At 39.8% G+C, this 15,325-nt stretch overlaps 1 protein-coding gene across 4 annotated transcripts in view; it reads left to right on the top strand.

Moving 5' to 3' along the window:
- Window positions 1-15,325, top strand: part of slc12a5a (solute carrier family 12 member 5a) — a 178,900-nt gene that overhangs the window by 156,442 nt on the left and 7,133 nt on the right. For 2 of the 4 annotated variants that reach the window (XM_084929353.1, XM_084929355.1), the window contains exons 11-25: window positions 2,137-2,194; window positions 2,278-2,452; window positions 3,279-3,397; window positions 3,708-3,806; window positions 3,905-4,024; window positions 6,428-6,532; window positions 6,876-7,044; window positions 7,513-7,708; window positions 7,901-8,070; window positions 8,585-8,716; window positions 9,894-10,001; window positions 11,851-11,976; window positions 12,873-13,105; window positions 13,323-13,337; window positions 13,575-13,708. In XM_084929353.1, coding sequence (XP_084785479.1) covers window positions 2,137-2,194; window positions 2,278-2,452; window positions 3,279-3,397; window positions 3,708-3,806; window positions 3,905-4,024; window positions 6,428-6,532; window positions 6,876-7,044; window positions 7,513-7,708; window positions 7,901-8,070; window positions 8,585-8,716; window positions 9,894-10,001; window positions 11,851-11,976; window positions 12,873-13,105; window positions 13,323-13,337; window positions 13,575-13,708 — 1,959 coding nt within the window. The remainder of the gene's footprint in view (window positions 1-2,136; window positions 2,195-2,277; window positions 2,453-3,278; window positions 3,398-3,707; window positions 3,807-3,904; window positions 4,025-6,427; window positions 6,533-6,875; window positions 7,045-7,512; window positions 7,709-7,900; window positions 8,071-8,584; window positions 8,717-9,893; window positions 10,002-11,850; window positions 11,977-12,872; window positions 13,106-13,322; window positions 13,338-13,574; window positions 13,709-15,325) is intronic. The other 2 variants (XM_084929354.1, XM_084929356.1) reach the window with 1 other exon arrangement.

The following is a 15,325-nucleotide window of genomic DNA, read 5'->3' as shown; positions in this document are numbered from 1 at the left end:
TCCAGTTGTGCTGCTCTTTTTCTCCCATTGTCTGGTAGGAGGAGCTAAAATGGCTCTTCTAATGTTGAAAGTTGCAGACACCTGCACTAGGTCATTCAGTGACCTTAATATGCTTCTTCTTTAACCGCTTCTTTGTTGCCTTGGCAGTATGTTTTGGGTCATTATCATGGTAGCTGACCCATCCGCAACCCATCTTTAGTGTTGTGGCTGAAGAAAAGAGGCTCTTGTCCAACATTTTACCGCCCATTGGCCCCACAATCCAGTCAAGTCATCCTGTACCATCAGCAAAAACAGTGCCTCAAAGCATAATGCTTCCACCTTCATGTTGACTGGTGAAATGGTTTACTTTGGGTCCTATTCAGCATTTCTCTTGCACCAAACAGGAAGGATCGAGTTGATCCCAAAGAGCTTGATTTTGATTTCTTCTGACCAAGACACCTTCTCCAAGTCTTTTCTGAGTTCACTGGAAAAATCAGATGGTCCCATAAATGTGTCATCTTGAACAGGGAGACAGCAAGACTTTAGTCCATTACAGCGTAGTGTGTTACCAATGGCCTTCTTGGTGACACTGGTCCCAATCGCCTTCAGATCATTAACAAGTTCTTCCTGTGTAGTTTTGGGCTGATCCACCATCTTTCACATGATCATCCTAACCCAGAGGTGGGCAATCTCAGTCCACGAGGGCTGGTGTCCCTGCAGGTTTTAGATCTCACCTTGGGTAAACACACCTGAATCACATGATTAGTTCGTTACCAGGCCTCTGGAGAACTTCAGGACATGTTGAGGAGCTAATTTAGCCATTTAAATCAGCTGTGTTGGTTTGAGGACACATCTAAAACCTGCAGGGACACCGGCCCTTGTGGACTGAGATTGCCCACCCCTGTCCTAACCCCACGAGGCAAAATCTTACATGAATAATCACAGCTATTACCTTCTCACCAGGCTTCTTGTTGGTGGTCTTGAAGCCAATTCCAGCCGTGTGCAGGTCTAGTCTTGTCTCTGACATCCTTTGAATACTCTTAGCTCATACCCATGGTAGTGGGACGTAAGACTCTGTGAAATGGTGTTGCAAGTTACAATTATTTAGTGATTGATTATAATCTGTGTGCCACATGTACAATACTTAAACAAATACTTAAACTCACTGACACACAAATATGTAATGATTGTTTTTTTTTTTCAAAATTTCATTTTAAGGTTTCTCTCCATTAAAATGAAACTACCATAAAATTAGAGAATTATAATTTCTTTGTAAATGAGGACCCTCTCAAATTCAGCAGGGGACTGAATAATTATTTCCTCACTGTACCTATATTTTATGTCTGGCCTTGTTGTGATCAAACTTGGGATAATGAATTTGTAGTGATATTTAAAACGGATCAGTTCATAAAGGACACTGTAAGAAAAGGTCAAGTTTACAAATTTTAGATTTTAACTAACGTGTCTGCACAAACACACTCACCGGCCTGCATGAAGCCTCATAATTAAAGGTCAGCATTTTAAATTTGAAAAGGCCATAACTTCTGTGATACCAGTCTAATGCCCTCAAGTAGTCCAAAATATGAATCTACCATTCGTGAGAACACATTTCCTATCTTTGTTTAAATCATGGCAGCTGGCTTCTGAATAATATTGGTATTATAATTTGGTATTAGAGTTTGAGCTATTTTGTCATGTGAAACCTTGTTAATATTTCAATGAATGCTTTAAGTTTTTTTCTCTTTGTACAAAATTCTTGAGCACATGTCTGCCATTTATGTGCTTTAACATATAAGGCAGCCTATACCGTGTAGTCTGAAGCAGCTATAATAGAATGGCTGATCTGATTAGGATCTGATTAGGATCTCTAATCACATCATTGAGCTGTCTATGCACTTACCAGTTAATGAAACCAAGACATATTACATGCAATGTAATATGCATCTTATCTCAGAGATTTACTACACAAAAACGATTGACGTCTTTCCTCAGCAAATGCACTTAATTGGTTTATCAGATAATTAAGTGCATCTTCAGATGGAAAGGTTTATAATTCTTATAATCACTAAACCAAGGCTCACTAAAAAGTGTTGAATATTTACCATTTATTTATATCGTTATGAAATGACTTTACTTTCTTGAACCATATTTGCTCAGACATGTCCAGTGTGGTTCTGTTTGGTGCCTGCATTGAGGGTGTGGTCCTCAGGGACAAGTAAGTCTATCCTTGATTGGATAAAAATCATCCCTAAATACAACAATAAGTCTGAGACTGAGCACTTGGTTAATCGTGTTTAGGTTCGGAGAGGGCGTCCATGGGAACTTAGTGATTGGCACATTGGCTTGGCCATCACCATGGGTGATTGTGATTGGCTCTTTCTTCTCCACCTGTGGAGCAGGCCTCCAGAGCCTGACGGGAGCGCCTCGTCTCATGCAGGCCATTGCCAAGGATGGCATTGTGCCCGCTCTTCGGGTCAGTCTGTTTTCTTCTTACAGCAGACTTTATAGAAGAAGTGGACATAGTGAAACCAATGGGCATTCTTTATAATGGCCAAGAAATGAAATTGTATGGAAGTATGAGAAAGTTACTCTGCTTCGTACTTGATTTAGCTCAGAAAACAATATCCTAATGATTTTATGTATTCAGTTATTAGTTTCAGTTCTTCTTCACTACACAATCATGTTCATTTTGTAAATTATTATCTTATTTACAGTACAAAATATAATAAATCGAGGTCTCTTTGGACACATTAGTGATTGATAGTTTGCTAATTTGTGAGTGTGCATTCTTGGGGATGGATTTGAGATGAGAAGAACCATCACAAAAAGTATTAAATCTATTTTAATCAAAGTCTCAACAGTTAACTTACTTTTATCAATGTTATATTCAGAGCCGTGCAGTAAAACAATTGTATTATACACCAATTTTCACATAGAAAATGGATAATGAATCAGTAAGGAAAGTAATCAGAGTAAATTGAATCAATAATGACATTAGTACCAATAAAGTTGTTTCAATATTAAATCCAAATAGAGAACCTAATATGTTCTTCTCCTCAAAATAGAAAAAAGCAAGAAGGCCAAGATGCTAACTGTGAGGCTTCAAAGCATAAATGCATAGGTGTCATCACCACTATTACATCCTCTGCTTTCATAGAATCTGTTTTGTATTTATTACATACAGTCAACATATACATGTAATGACTTGACTAGAATTAAAAAGGTAGAGGAAGAAGTTTATGCAGACATACTCCTAAAATTGAAGTGGTGTAAACATGTTTTCTATGCCGGCACTGTAGATCTTTGGCCACGGGAAGGCCAACGGAGAACCCACATGGTCCCTCCTGCTGACGGCTTGCATCTGTGAGAGTGGGATCCTCATTGCCTCCCTGGATGCAGTCGCTCCCATCCTCTCCATGTAAGACTTGGGAAAAAAATCCTTTAATTTCTTGCCATTTGAAAAAATAAATAGATTATGGGGAATAAAACCGTGGGGGATTTCAGAGCAGCTGGTCCCCTGTTATTACTTAAACAATGCAAATACCAAATTTTATGGTCTCAGAGGGGTAGACCACTTTTTTCTTTGGTAATGCAGTCATAAATACAAGTGAATGTCATAGATGTTAACATAACAGCCCTTCTGGATTTCAACGAGTGAGCTCTTTCTTATATTGTTAGAGTAAGTAAGAAGAGGTTTGTTATATCCTGTTCATATGTGTTTCCTGCAGGTTCTTCCTGATGTGCTACATGTTTGTGAATCTGGCATGTGCACTCCAGACACTGCTGAGGACACCAAACTGGAGACCACGGTTCAAGTTCTACCACTGGTCAGTTCACCAACAACAAAGCGAAGGAAGTTGAATTTCAAGATTCACAAACAGTTTATATTGCATGTGTCTGTCTGCCTCTGCATTCCACTCTATAGGACTCTTTCCTTCCTGGGGATGAGCCTGTGTCTTACTCTTATGTTCCTCTGTTCCTGGTACTACGCCATTGTCGCTATGGTAATTGCCGGTTCCATCTACAAGTATATCGAGTTTGCAGGGTGAGTGTTTTTCTGTATCAGGTGTTTTTTTCAGTTTACTTTATTTTCAGTTAGTTTCCTGAGTGAGTTTGAGTACAGATGGTAGGTGTTTAATTAGCAAATCTTAACATTTTTGTTTTATTGGTTGAGTTGTTTTTTATTCTATATGTGATCTTCCTCAGACTTTATACTCTAGGTAAAGTTGTTCTATAAACCTCTTCAAAAAATTTTTGCAAGATTTGAGTTCAGTTAATAATCATATGTAACAAACCACCTCTTTCTGCAGCTTGTCAAATTGACAAAGGCTAAACTAAATACTTTCTCTGTGTACACTACCAGTCAAACGTTTGGGCACACCTACTCATTTAATGTTTTTTCTTTATTGTTACTATTTTCTACATTGTAGATACATACTGAAGGCATCAAATGTATGAAGCGAGATATATGGGATTATGTAGCAAAGAAAAAAATGTCTTATGTCTCTTATTTTAGATTCCTTAAAGTAGCCAACCTTTGCTTTGTTGACAACGCTGCAAACCCTTTGGCCTTCTCTCAATGAGCTTCATGATGTAGTCACCTGAAATGGTTTTCACTTCACAGATGTGCCTTGTCAGGGTTCATATGTGGAATTTTTTGCCTTCTTAATGGGGTTGGGACCATCAGTTGTGTTGTGCAGAAGTCAGGTTGGTACACAGCTGACAGCCCTATTTGACAATTGTTAGAATTTATATTATGGCAAGAACCAATCAACTAAGTAAAGAGAAACAACAGTCCATCATGACTTTAAGAGCTGAAAATCAGTCAGTCTAGAAAATTACAAAACATTTGAATGTGTCCCCAAGTGCAATCACAAAAACTGTCAAACTCTACGGTGAAAATGGCTCAAATGATGACCGCCCCGGGAGAGGAAGACCAAGAGTCACCTCTGCTGCTGAGGATAAATTCATCTCTCTAAATTCATTAGAGTTCATATAAATGCGACACAGTTCCAGCAGCAGACACATCTCTACATCACCTGTTCAATAACTGCTAAGAAAACGCTATTACTAAGGAAAAGCAACAAGCAGAAGAGATTTGTTTGGGCCAAGAAACACAAGGAATGGACATTAGATCAGTGAAAATCTTTGCTTTCATCTGATGAGTCCAAATTTGAGATCTTTGGTTCCACTTGCCGTTTCTTTGTGTGACCCAGAAAAGGTGAACAGATTGTCTCTACATGCATGGTTCCCACCGCGAAGCATGGAGGAGGTGTGATGATGTGGGAGTGCTTTGCTGGTGACACTGTTGGGGATTTATTCAAAATTGATGGCACGCTCAATCAGCATGGCTGCCACAGCATCCCGCAGCGGCATGCCATCCAAACCGGTTTGCATTTAGTTGGAGCATCATTTCAACAGGACAATGACTCCAAACACACCTCCAGGCTGTGTAAGGGCTATTTGACCAAAAAGGAGAGTGATGGAGTGCTGCTCCAGATGGCCTGGCCTCCACAGTCACCTGACCTAAACCCAATCAAGATGGTTTGCGATGAGATGGACCACAGAGTGAAGGCAAAAAGGCCAGCAAGTGCTCAGCATCTCCGAGAAGTCCTCCAAGACTGTTGGAAAACCATTTCAGGTGACGACCTCATGAAGCTCATCGAAAGAATGCCAAGAGTGTGCAAAGCAAAGGGTGGCTATTTTGAAGAATCTACAATATAAAACATGTTTTGAGTCTTTTCACACTTATATAATTCCATATGTGTTCATTCATAGTTTTGATTTCTTAAGTGAGAATCTACAATGTGAATAGTCATGAAAATAAAGAAAAACCATTTAAATGAGAAGGTGTGTCCAAACTTTTGACTGGTAGTGTATTTTAGATGGTATTTTATATAAGGTGGTTTCTGTTTTGTTTTTTTCAAAAGTTTTTTCATACTTAGTGAAAATGGTCTTTCTTTCCAAGTTGTAATTTTTGTCTGTAATTTAAATGGAAACTGGTGTTTTTTAGGTTTTATTTCCACTAACAATGTTTTTTTTTAACTTTCCTGCCATATTACTGTTTCTTTCTTAGCAGATCTCTTAGCATGTAGTGCTTTTTTAAAGCAGAGCAGGTGTGCTGTTCTGTTCTTACTTTAGCCTTAGTTCTGTATCTTAGGTGTAGCATCATGGAAAAGTGAAGGAAATTTGATCATATCTGTGACTGAAAGACCGTAACTAATCAACCATGTTTCTAGTGTATTCGTATAGACCTATACACACTGAGTATTTAAATGCTGTGATTCCTTGTGATCATGTTGCATTATGTCAAACTGTCATCTAAAAGGGGATTTGTTTCGGTGGGCTGTCTGTATCACTGTCACTTCTTAAATTCACAGTGAAGCTGCAAAAACTGTTGTTCATGTTTTGACTGACAAATATTGATTGGCACTTGCCTGTGTCACAGTGCGGAGAAAGAATGGGGCGATGGAATACGGGGTCTGTCTCTAAGTGCTGCACGTTACGCTCTCATGCGGTTGGAGGAAGGTCCCCCACACACCAAAAACTGGAGGTATGACACACGTATGCTGTGTTGCTCTACCATGACTCTAATTACCGTAGAAATTAACCACATGTCTGTGAGTGTTCTCATTTATTCACGTAATAGGACCCTTCTTGTCACAGCTGTCGGAGAATCAAGTATTTGTAAATTCATATTAACATCAACCTTTCTTGCTATTTTTTTTCTCTTTCTCTCCTTCCAAACAAGGACTTTTACTTGGCCATCTCAGCCTTTCCTTTCCCCGTGGCTTTATTTGTCTTTTCACAGCTCTTCCTGTTCTTTTCATTTCTCTTCTACTTTTTTCTACTCTGTCTTATCACTTCCTCTCCTCTCTGATCTCCCTTCTCTTCAGGCCTCAGCTGCTGGTGCTGGTCAGTACAGATGCAGAGCAAAATGTGGAGCAGCCTCGTCTGCTTTCACTGACCAACCAGCTGAAGGCAGGCAAAGGTCTAACCATTGTTGGGACAGCTCTAGGGGGCACGTTCTTGAACAACTATGAACAGGCGCAGCGTGCAGAGCAGGTAATGCTGTAAATGACAGCCTGTACCTCTTCAATCACTGGAACTTATTAAACTTTTCAGCACAATGCATTGCAACAACAACAGACCAAAATCTGCACTATTGTCGCTAAAATATTAAATCCAGTTACAGAAGCTACTGTAAACAGAACTATACGATATTGTGTAACCACAAGTTGATTGCAGTCTCTTAATTATATTTTCCCTGCAGACTTTTCTGCACATCTATCAAAAATCACGTTAAACACTTACATATAGCTTTCAATGTATATTTGTTTCTTCTATATAGCTAATTAAGTATTTGAAAATGTAAAATATGACTATGGAAGAACCCATAAACCCCAAAATATTATTGCAAATATATTTTTTTAAATCAAATGAAACATCAAGTCTGACCGTTGCCACCTTCATAATAAGCGGTGCTTGTTGTGGTAACAGCTCTTTTCTCCGCCTTGCCTCTTGCCTGTCTAGGCACTGCGTAAGCTGATGGAGACAGAGAAGGTGAAGGGCTTCTGTCAGGTGACTGTGTCCTCTAACCTGCGTGATGCTACATCACATCTGCTCCAGGCCAGTGGGCTGGGAGGCCTGAAACACAATGCTGTCTTGGTCTCATGGCCACGCAACTGGAGGCAAGGAGATGAGCATCAGCACTGGAGGAACTTCATTGGTTGGTTACTAGGAAGGAAAAAAGAACAAAAATACTGCCAAAAACAAGGGCTCATATATAAAATAAAATCACTGATTGATATCAGCCATAGGTTTATGAAAAAACATTCAAAACAAAATCCTGAACAATTTAAAAATGCAGATGCAGTGTAACCAACACATCATAATCTTTCCATGTCTGTCTGTTCTGCAGAGCTGGTCAGAGAAACTACCGTTGCTAACTTGGCTCTGCTCGTCCCAAAGAACATCTCAGCCTTCCCATCCAACGGCGAACGCTTCACCGAGGGTCACATTGACGTGTGGTGGATCGTCCATGATGGAGGCATGCTGATGCTGCTGCCCTTCCTGCTCCGCCAGCACAAGGTACCCTGCAATAGTTACTACTTAAAGAAATCCATGTGCACTCACAAACATGTAAAGGCAACGTAGAATCTGGATTCACACTATCAGAACCAAATTTCTTACAGATGATATGAACGCTTTTTTTTATGTCCATACAGACACACAGTTGGGGTGGCTGTAGCTCAGGTGGCAGAGCAGGTCAGCCTCTAATCAGAAGGTCGGTGGTTCGATCCCAGGCTGCCTCCTGGCTGCATGCCAAATATCCTTGGGCAAGATACTAACCCCATGTTTGCCTACTGGTGGTGGTCAGAGGGCCCGGTGGCGCCAGTGTCCGGCAGCCTCGCCTCTGTCAGTGCGCCCCAGGGCAGCTGTGGCTACAATGTAGCTTGCCATTGCCAGTGTGTCTGAATGGGTGAATGACTGAATGTAGTGTAAAGTGCTTTGGGGTCCTTAGGGACTGAGTAAAGCACTATACAAATACAGGCCATTTACAGACGTGTGAGGAGATGCCTCATAATTTGTTGTTGCTCTGCAGGTTTGGAGGAAGTGCAAGATGCGCATCTTTACTGTGGCCCAGATGGACGACAACAGCATCCAGATGAAAAAGGACCTGACCACATTCCTCTATCACCTCCGTATTGATGCCATGATAGAAGTTGTAGAAATGGTGAGTTTTCTCAAAGCAAGATATATGCTTTCTATACAAACGCAATATGAACAGAAGTACTGAGCACTTAGCGACCCTGTTCTGTAACTTTACGCAGTTTAATTTTGTTTTTTGTTTTTTTTAGTCGCAGTGATTCTTAAATGCTTCCACTTTGCATTAACACCACTTGCAGGTGATTGTGGAACACCTACAAGGATTGCAAAAAAATGGCTTGTTGCAACACTGGCATCCTGTTACATTATCACACTCAAATTCACTGAGCTCTTTGGAACAAAACACAAATGTTTGTAGACTGCATGGCTAGGTGCCTGATTTTATACACCTGTGGCAACGGCACTGAAAACAATTGCAGAGATTACTTTTGTTCATATTGTGTACTTTAATTTCAGTACCTTTCAGGTGGCAACATCATTACAATGTTCAGCAATGCTCAAAGCTTGATTGCTTTAGACAAAGGTAGGCAAAGGTACTGCACGACTGCTGAGATCGTTGCACTACAGAAGCCCAGTAAATGGCACAAAGGACAGCATGAAATATGAATATCAGGTGATCGGATATTGTCTAAAGCCTCCTTCCCTAGGTTGTGTTTACTAGAAAAGCAGCACACTCTAAAGCTGAGTGTCGGTCTGGCTTTCCAAAGCCCTTAATTAAGGAATAAGAATTTTATCACTTGTAATTTAGTGTATAATACTTTTAATGTTTCATGGCAGTAGAGAGAGCCTGTGGTTTTCTTCAGCATTTTCTAAGCAAAACCTGCAATTAGGCATTCATGTGCACTATATGAAGTGACTAACCATGTGTGCAGTGGGGAGAAACTAGGCAGCAGTGTAATTTTCTCACACAAGCTTTTTTTTCATTCTTCCCTGAGTCAAATTTGTCACTTTTTGTGTGTACAACAATGGGTCCATACCACAAATGTCTTCAAGAAAAGGCTGTCTAAAATTGTCAGCATCTTGCTTAAACTAGTTCTGTTCTCGTATACTTCAGCCTTAACCCTTCACAGGTGAATTTTCTCCAATCTAAGAAAAAAGAAGTAAGCGGTGATTGCATTCTGTCTGAATGTCAAAAGATAAGTCAGAAGAGATGGGGACAGGTTTACACAGGAGAAATGTAGTGGATTTGGATTGCTGTAGTAAGAAAAATATGCATAATAAACCCACACGTTACTTTTTCTTAGCATGACAGTGACATCTCAGCCTACACTTACGAGAAGACCCTGGTGATGGAACAACGCTCGCAGATGCTTAAAAAGATCAATCTGACAAAGAATGAACGTGAGAGAGAGGTAAGGAAGTTTGTTTATGGCCAAGTTTTGTTTTGAAATACGCTCAAAGATGCACTCATAAACCTGACATGACTTGACAGGCCGACTTGGCACAGCTTGGCGTGATTGGACTTGACTTGACTTAACATGACACACCAGCCCCTCTGGACAAAAGCATATCTATGGTTAAATTTGAGCAGTAGGACACCATATTTATCCTTTCTATCAGACCACAGCCGCAGCAGAAACTTTGCTGTTTGACAGCATGATGGTGCTTAGGTTGGTATGGTAAATGAAAGATATTGATATCTGTGTTTCATTAATACCTTTGTTGAACTTGAATTGTCCCTGATCCATAAATGTAATATGTGCCGTGCAATTATATTTGTGCACACAAGTGTACATACACTCATCATGGGCATAAATGGCTAAATGGCGTTTGGCTAAATGTAATTTAGCAAATTTTTGCATAATTTTGGCAGGATATGTGACCACTCTTGTAGGCAGAATTAGTAAAGTTCATTTAGACTGGTTGGTTTCGTGGCATGGACTTGTCTTTTAGGCCATACAGTTTCAGTAGGGTTAAGGTACCCTGTGTTATTCATTCCAAAACCAGTTTGGGTGTTTGGGATAATTGTCTTGTTGGAATGCACAATTCTGTCCCAGTTTCATCCATCTAGCTGTTGATTTTAGGTGAAGTTGTAAGGGAATTCTAGAGGGAATTCTCCTTTTTCATTAGTCTGTCCTTTTTGTACTATATATAAATACAACTAACAGTAAAACAGCCATGATGCTACCACCACCATGCTTGACAGCTGGTAGAGTGTTCTCAGATTTGAAAGCCTCACCTTTACTCCTATATCTGCATATGTCAAGAAATGCCACGCAGCATCTCTTGATGTTGTGGTCAGATACCTCAGTCTTTGTCTCACGTGACCATAAAACCTTTCTACAGAAAACAATTGGCTTGTCCACGTGGGCAGCACAAATTTCAGTTGAGCTTGAAAGTTTCGATTTTGGAGCTGGGGCTTCTTTCTCAGTCAGTACTCTCTTACTCCATGAAAATGCAAAATTCATTTCACTGGTGTTCCAACAGTTTCCAGTTCATGGTAGGCTTGAGTTTTGGTGGTCCATAGGTTGTTCCTGAACATCCTACCCAATTTCTTCTTAAGCAAGAGTGACTTGTTCTTATGTGCAATTGTTTGAACTCGTGATCTTAGCAGCTGAAGTTGTTTAGAAATGGCTCCAAGACACCTTCCTAACTTGTGCAAATGTGCAGTTTCCTTCTTAGATCTTAACTGAAATCCTTGGACTTTCCCATTGTTCTGAGTATTGGGCAATTCCACGGGTGTCAAAGAAATCCTTTTTATGCCGGCAACGTCAATCGTGATCGCTAAAAACTTGACAAAGCCCCGGCACTGTATAATCTTCAGCTTTCATTACTAAATATTTAAGTGAGTGCATGTATATGTTTGAGCATGTATGTACCCTTTTGACCTTGTGTGGATTCAAGAAATGCAAAATAAATTGAAACGTATGCAGCCAAATTAAAGACTGTACAATCATTCCAGCGTGGAAAAAGAACAGTTCAAAACAATTATTAAAAGGCCCAAGTAATCATGGATAATAAAGGTCTGACCACAACTGTATCTTCACTTTTCTTTAGTTTTTAATAAATTATTATTGCCAGGATTTCAGCAGATTTCAGATTTTTAGGTTCCTGATATGCTTTTTTAAAATAATGTGGTAAAACACTACATATATATATGTATGTATATATATATATATATGAGATGCTATATAATATATATATGAAAAAAGAAGCTCAAATCACTTTTTTCATGTTGCCCCTTCATTTGTGTCTTCACAGATCCAGAGCATCACTGATTCATCCCGTGGGTCTATCCGGCGTAAGAACCCGGCTGCTGTAACCACCCAACTGAGTGTGACTGAAGACCCACCTGCTGGCAGCAAGGAGGAGAAGCCCGAGGAAGAGGTAGGATCAACTTCTCCAGCAGCGCTATATAACGTTTAACGTATAACGTTTGTTTGTATGGTCACAGAATTCTTTTTTTTTTAAAAGCACCCTGGTGTGTTAAGATTTTTATTATTTAAATTAAAATATTTATCAATGACTCAAAATTGGATAACATCAAAACAGTGAAATGCAGACTAAAGGTAATCAAAGAACAGCAGCACTGAAGCATTCAACTGTCCATGTCTTAAAGGGGCAGTTTGAGATTTTGAATACCTTTATAGTGCTTGTATATAAAACTGGAACCAACCTTTAGCTTAGCATAAATACTTGAAAACATATCCAGCTCAGTCTGCCGAGCAGAATCTTGACAGAATTTTTTAACTGTACATAAAACAACATACAGAAATAAGAGGCTGTGCAGATTAAAATGTGGGCTTTAAAACAGCCAGAGTCATTAGTCATGCGACGCTAACTGCTGCTAGTGGTAGGGTCATGTTCATCATAAAAATATGTGAGTGATAAAGGTATCAAGCATTTTATCTAGTCCTTTGCAAGAGAGCAAGAAAGTATTTTGTTTCATTTTCCAAATATTAATCAAAAGCTAGAATCATTTGACTGCAGCAAAAAAGATGGATTCCCTTTCTGGTATTTTCAGTTTTCCGTTGAATTGATCTTATAGCATCTTATAGTATTTTCCTTTGAAAAAGACTTGCATAATTTAATAGCCTTTAATATAAATAAAGCAGCATAAGGCTTCCTAATCACACTTCTCCTTCCTCTCCCTCTCTCAAACACTGTGGCTCTCTGTGACTTTACCTGCATTCCTACATTTCCACCTCAATTGTGACTCTTTCAACCTTCCATGTAATGTACATGTAAATCCACATCCGTCCACTTATCCTCTCGTCTCATAGTCAAAGTCGGCCTCTTCCCCTGTGTCCCCCCCTGCCCAGGTTCAGCTCATCCATGACAATACCACCCCAGCCAGCCCTGCAACCCCAGCCACTCCGCTGACCCCTGGAGAGGGGGCTCAGAGCCCAGGGGAGCAGGTCCAGATGACCTGGACTGAGAAGTGTGACGGCGAGCCAGCCAAGCCGCCTGGAGCAGCAACACCAGAGGGCATCAAAGACATCTTCAATATGAAGCCGTGAGTATTTTCCAATGCTTAGGGAACCTTTGGCTGTTATAAAACTGAACTACCCTGAGTCTCTTAATTGTGTTGTTTGCTTTCTTCGAATTATTGTAACACCAGAAATGGCTACTAATATAAGATTTAGGCTTGCTTGCGGGAGAAATGAACTTCACTAAAGACATGAACAGTTTAGCACTGATAATGGTGTATTTCTCCTTTTGCCATGCTGCAGTGAGTGGGAGAACCTGTAAGTACTGAAGTCTCAATAAACGTCATTCAGTCCACTCATGTTTTATAACGTTCAACTCAACCACGTGAGCAGATGACAATCATTTAAAAAGAAATGTGTGACTGAGCGCCATGTCACCCATGTCTCCACTTGGCATCACAAAATTCTGTGTCATACGCTTTAAAATAAAATGTCTGGATGCTAATCAGCATGGATATGTTTTGACTTGCTCTCTGTGACTTTGTCTATTCTCAGGAACCATTCCAATGTGCGACGTATGCATACAGCTCTCCGGCTGAATGAGGTCATTGTTAAAAAGTCTTCAGAGGCCAAGCTAGTCCTCCTCAACATGCCAGGGCCACCCAGGAACCGGACAGGTGATGAAAACTGTATCCTTTACCCAAACAGTAGGTTTACTGAACGGGGTCTCTAATATATAGGTGACAAAGGTGCCTTCATTTCCAAACACAACTAATCAGCTTTGACAGTTTGGAGTTACTTGCATTTGGATGTCGGCTAACTGGTGAGAAAGAGATTAGAATATATAACATATATATGAGTTTGCATATGAGCTTATATACATTCACCAGTTACTTTGTTATGTACACTTGTTTAGCTGCTTGTTAATGCAAATATATAATCAGCCAGTCACAGGGCAGCAGCTCGCTTCATTAAGCCATGTAGACATGGTCAAGACAGCCTGCTAATGTTCATACTGAGCAAGGGGGATGATAAGTGATCTAAGTGATTTTAAATGTAGCATGGTTGTTGGTGCCAATTAGGCTGGTCTATTGCTGGTCTATTGCCAAATAGGCTAGTCTGAGTATTTCAGACACTGCCGATCTTCTGGGACTTTCCATCTTTAGGGTTTACAGACAATGGCCTGGAAAACAGAAAACATCTCTGGGCCAAAATACCTTGTTGACGTCAGAGGTCAGAAGAGAATGGTTAGATGGGCAGAAGACCACACCAGATGCCACTGCTGTTAGCTAAGAACAGAAAACTGAGGCTATAGTTCACAAAGGCTCACTGAAACAACAGAAGATTGTAAAATGTTGGCTGGTCTGATGAGTCTGGATATGTGCTGCGACATTCAGCCACTTCAGGCTGGGGATGGTGGTTTAATGGTGTGGAGGATATTTTCCTGGTACACTTTTGGCCTCTTAGTATCAAATGAACACCACTTAAATGTCAGTATTGTTGCTCACCATGTGTGTCCCTTTATGACCAAAGTGCACTCATCTTCAAGCAGGATAACACACCATGTCACAAAGTTCAAATATCCCAAACTGGGTTCTTGAACATGTCAGTGAGTTCTCTGTACCTAGATGGCCTCCAGAGTTACCAGATATCAATCCAATAAAGAACATTTAGTATGTGGTCGAACAACTGTGTGATGCTATCATGTCAGTACAGCTCTTTGAGAAATGTCTCAGTTGAATCTATGCACAAAGAATTAAGGCAGCTCTGAAGGCAAAAAGGGGTTCCTACCTACTAGTAAGGTGTAAGTAATAAAGTGGCCAGTGAGTGTATAAGAATACTGTGTCATGGATGTGTAAGACAGTGTTTTATACATCTGTAAAGGTTCAGTTTCAAATTATAATTAAGTCTCCAAATGTTTAAATATAAATGATAAAATGCTTCTGAAATAAAATTCTGATTGTGTTAAACTTTTTTTTATCAATCCACACACAATCATATTGAGTTTGGGCCTCGAGCCTCTATGTAACTTTGTGAAAGATTTGAATTTTGTGTTAAAGCAATCAACAGAGGGTTTGGGTCAGTAAGTTAATTGTCTTGATTTCAGGAACACTAATAATTTGTTATCAGAAACATTCTGTTTAATGGGTCTCTAAAGATCTAATTAGGATTTCAAAGCACAAACCATTATTGCAGAAATCAGAGAACTTTTAAACTAATTTTTTCAGGCTTTAGTTTTATGTTTTATGTTTTTATTTTGTTTGTTTTTTTTACAGTATATGAACCTAATTATGAAATATTTTTCT

The sequence above is a fragment of the Perissodus microlepis genome, chromosome 5, assembly GCF_051167445.1.
Source record: "Perissodus microlepis isolate ML-2025 ecotype Zambia chromosome 5, ASM5116744v1, whole genome shotgun sequence".
Lineage (NCBI taxonomy): Eukaryota > Metazoa > Chordata > Actinopteri > Cichliformes > Cichlidae > Perissodus > Perissodus microlepis.
Note: the sequence above shows the minus strand (reverse complement) of the source record. Positions and strands in the feature narration are given on the sequence as shown.